The following is a 4,617-nucleotide window of genomic DNA, read 5'->3' as shown; positions in this document are numbered from 1 at the left end:
ATATGTAAAAATTGAAGTATAGATGTTAGATATGTGTTCACCTATTTACGTGTTAGCATGAATCTCAAAGCAGATGGGTGGCTTCAGAAGAAGATGCAGACGATCAAGCGTAGCCTTTGACGATCGTTTCCATATAAGTATTGGCGAATGAGGCATCTTATCCAATTGATCGACAAAAGACTCCAAAAGAAAATCCGGTAAGGCGGTAATCAACCTTCAAGACGATCGACGAGAAGCTCTTTTTCGGACTATATATTGACCAAACCAAGGCTTCACTGGCGATCAACAATCTTCTTCGATCGAATCGGCCTCAAATTTTATTGTATGCAAATAACTCTGTAGTTACCGAAAATCCCCCTGAAAAGTTAATAATGAGGGGGCTAGTATGTACTTTTGTAATAATGAGACATAGTCGTATAAATTGTGTTTCATATTATGAATAAGTGACACCTTTTTCAGTTTACTACTGTTCTCTCTCTCTCTTAATCACTTATTCCTTGGGTGTGTTTCCCAAATATTTTTGGATTCAACATTTTTTAAGGTGCGATGAGCGCGAAAACATGTCGCCAATAAGAGAAGGAGCCCAACATCAACAATAGAGAGAGTCTAGTCAGAGGAATGAAGGAGAAGCGCCATGCACCCAAGATTTAATGGAAGAATTTATTCAACAAGTCCCGCAAGATTTGAGAACTCAAATCATTAACCAGATGTCAAAACAGTTTGCGGAAGTCTTTAGAGCGATTGCTGCCCTAGCAGCAACCCCAGTTCTAGGAGAAGAGCCACCATGATAAGGAAAACTCAACCCCCTCAAGGGGAATTGCCAGCCTACAATAGAAAGTGGGGGATCCACCTGCAGGAAAAGCTCGACGACAGTTGATACCAAGACAAGTCAAATCTGCCCCTGTGGAGGAGAGGAACTGACCGGTGCGGACCTAGGTACAAAGGCAGTCAGAGAACACTTTCTTTCTGCAGGTCTCCAGAGTTGAATCCCTTGAGAAGTTCAAGATGATGGTCTTAGAGACATATAAAGGACAGTCGAATCTCAACGACCACCTCACGTTGTTTCAATCGTCCATATGCATTGAAAATTTTTGACGCCCTCAAGTGTAAGCTATTCTTCACGACGCTGAGATCGACCGCATTAAGGTGGTTCGACGGATTGTCGCGGGGGTAATAACCTATTTTACGGAGTTCAGGAGACTTTTCCTATCGTAGTTTGCTAGTGCCTTGAGGCTTAAGAGAGTGCTCGATCCCTATGGCAGCTGAAGCAGGGGGGACAACGAGAGCTTACGATCATTATTATATGTCTCAAAGCCTATTTATAATGGCCCTGACACGGAAATCAAGTGAAGTCCATTATTGCGCAATAATATTATTTAATTATTTCATACGTCTTTAAAAATTCTCTTATCCTCTTGTACTGAATAACTTTCAAGGAGCAAAAAAAATCAGAGAACTAAATATGTACACATATTTTTGTGTCAGCATGAATCTCAAAGTAGATGGGCGGCTTAGAAAGAGGATGCGGGCGATCGAGTGTAGATTTTGACGAAAGTTTTCAGATGAGTATTGCGAATGAGACACCTTATTCGAACGATCGGCAGAAGACGCCAAGAGAAAATCTTGTACGGCGGTAATCAACCTTCAGGATGATTAGGGCTGTCAAAAAAGCTCGTTGTTCGCGAACAGCTTGTATTCAGCTCATTAAGTAGCTCGAGTTCGGCTTGTTCGTTAAGTAAACGAGCCGAACACGAACAAGTTTTTAAAGCTCGACTTATAAACGAGCCGAACAAGAACAGTTCTTTGTTCGCTCGTATTCGGCTTGTTTTAACTCGAAATAAAAAATTATATAACTATTTATATAATAATATATTACATATATAAGATGTAAATTTGGATCTTTAGTTGGTGATCCCCCAAACTAATTATTTAAATTATAACATCTCGTGTGGTAATGTGGTTAGTATCTTCTTTTGTATATGTTTAGTCCATTCAACTACTTTACATATTTTATTTTTAGTGCGATTTCGCGACATATTATATTCTACCAAGCCTATTTCGAGCCGAACACAAACACGAATATTTAAATCGAGCCGAACACGAACACAGTGTTCACGAGCCAACTTCGAACACGAGCCGATTTCGAATACGAGCTATTTCGAACGAGCCGAACACGAGCCAAGTTTGAGCTCGCTCAAGCTCGGCTCATTTACAGCCCTAAGGACGATCGATGAGAAGTACTCTTCAGACTACATATCGACCGAACCAAGGCTTGACAAACGATTGACAACCGTCATCAATTGAATCGTCTCCTGCTTTATTATATTGTAAATAATTCTGTAATTACAAAAAAAAAGTCCCTTTAAAAGTTAATAATGAATAGACTAATATATACTTTTGTAATATTAGGACCTAGGTCTATAAATTAGAATTCATATTATGAATGAGGAACACTTTTTGTCGGTCTCTACCTTAATCACTTTCTAATAGAACGGTCCATTTCTTAGGATTGCTTCCCGAACATTTTCGGATTCAACAATGTAAATACATAAGAATTGAGTGCTTTGTCTGCAAATCTTCCGAACTAAACATGTTATAATGTTGCAGGCGTGGATTTCTCAAATGCTGTAATCGACCGGGTCAATTTTGAAAAAGCCAATTTACAGGGAGCAGTTTTTAAGAACACAGTTTTGTCAGGCTCCACCTTCGACAACGCTGAACTTCAAGATGCAGTGTTTGAAGATACTATAATAGGCTACATTGATCTGCAGAAACTCTGCACAAACTCCACCATCAGTGAGGAGGGAAGAGCAGAGTTAGGATGCCGCTAAGCACCCATAATCTTTTCACACATGCAGGTAATTGAAAATTTTTCTTAAAAATCTTTTTTTTTCTTACGCTTAATTAAATTACATTCTCTTTTAATCTGTATTTTAGATGCTTGCATTCTGTTAAATATCATAAATTCTCCCAAACTGGAATTAGACTTGTTTGAATGCTACTATTGGTATCATAAATAATTTCATTTTTGGAAAATTTACATGAATACCAAAGAATTTCCTAATATTGCAAATGATGATTTACATACATACCACTCATTTCCCATGTATTTACATATCTACCATTTAAGCTTTAATTTCTTTATACATGCCACCTTAGTTGAGCATGAAAATGTGTATTTCACTTTTGATAAGTTAAAATGGTGATATTTTTTGTGATATGAAATGTCTGGGTGATATTGATAAGTTTAGGTGTGTAAATACATTGAAATTGGGTGTTATGTATGTAAATACCCCTACTTTACAATTCATCGTGGTTGTGCTGATGTTTGCCATGAGAATAACAGTACTAGTAGTTAAATATGCATGCATGAATGAGCAGATGAATTATATGTTTCATTTCTTAAGGCGTTCGAAAATAGTCCTTCATAATGACTCTTAATCACCACTTTGTCGATATAACACTCGACCTGATGATGTAGCAAGTCGTCGAAGATGTTAAGCTTCGAGGAATGTTTTATTTGCGGAAAACTTTTTAAAGCAGGTTGCAATTTGCAAATGTCAGTCAGCTTTTCATTGTGTCTTCCTGATAGTTGCATTTACATTTTATGGAGTTTTTCTCCAATTTACATACTGTAAATTAATTGTTAAGCACTGTGGAGATATAATTCACATTTACATATATGACACCCAATTCTTTTGTATTTACATATCTATAATTTAGATTTTATTTTTTTGCATTTTACTGCCAAAATCTTTCATATCATATAAAAAAAAACCATCACTACGTTAGGTTTTAAAAAAAATGTGAAATGCTCCTTTTTATGCATCGGTAAGGTGGCATACATACCTAAAACTTATAATTTTTAGGTGTTAGATATGTAAATACACAAGAATTAAGTGGTGTATATGTATAGAAGTATAATCTAGTGTATATGTAAAAGAAAAAAAATTTTTTCTGTGCGGACTCCTGACGTAGCTCTACGTGCGGCACAGGGTATTCTTGAGTTATTTTCAGGTTGTTTCTGGATTATTTTCAATAATTTTGAAATAACCCAGAAATAATCTGCACCGCACGTAGAGGTACGTCAGGTGTCCGGACAGAAAATACGCGCATAAAAGAACACTTAAAAAGATCTTTATATTGTAATTCAAAAGTCGTTTATTTGAGCACTATGATAAATACTTTGGGGAGTATAATGGAGCTGTAATTTGTAATTGAGTAGTTTAGCTCAATATAGGTTTACATAAATAAAAAATTGTCAATGAAGTTTATATATATTTTTTCTATTTATTTTACATTCATCCACTCAATTCCATGTATTTACATATTGAACATCTCAAATTTTTTTTTTTTATATTTATACCATTCAAAATTTTTATATCACATAAAAAATATCATTATTTTGACTTTTAAAAAGTTAGATACCATAAATAAGACGAATATGTATACATATATATACTAAAGTTAAGGCACTACATATGTAAATGCCATTACAACATTAGTACTATTATAGTCTTTAACACCACAAAGGGCGTTTGGTCTAGTGGTATGATTCTTGCTTTGGGTGCAAGAGGTCGCGAGTTCGATTCTCGCAACGCCCCATTTTTTGAAATT

At 35.8% G+C, this 4,617-nt stretch overlaps 1 protein-coding gene and 1 non-coding gene across 2 annotated transcripts in view; both read left to right on the top strand.

The window, feature by feature from the left end:
- Positions 1-4,617, top strand: part of LOC110035801 (thylakoid lumenal 17.4 kDa protein, chloroplastic) — a gene marked incomplete in the record, with an annotated part of 9,725 nt that overhangs the window by 3,900 nt on the left and 1,208 nt on the right. Inside the window, 1 exon segment of the mRNA XM_020740091.1 lies at positions 2,608-2,858. Coding sequence (XP_020595750.1) covers positions 2,608-2,831 — 224 coding nt within the window.
- TRNAP-UGG lies at positions 4,533-4,604 on the top strand. The gene has a single exon. It is a non-coding gene; the product is annotated as a tRNA-Pro (tRNA).

This window comes from Phalaenopsis equestris, unplaced genomic scaffold, assembly GCF_001263595.1.
Source record: "Phalaenopsis equestris unplaced genomic scaffold, ASM126359v1 Scaffold199997, whole genome shotgun sequence".
Taxonomy (NCBI): Eukaryota; Viridiplantae; Streptophyta; class Magnoliopsida; order Asparagales; family Orchidaceae; genus Phalaenopsis; species Phalaenopsis equestris.
Note: the sequence above shows the minus strand (reverse complement) of the source record. Positions and strands in the feature narration are given on the sequence as shown.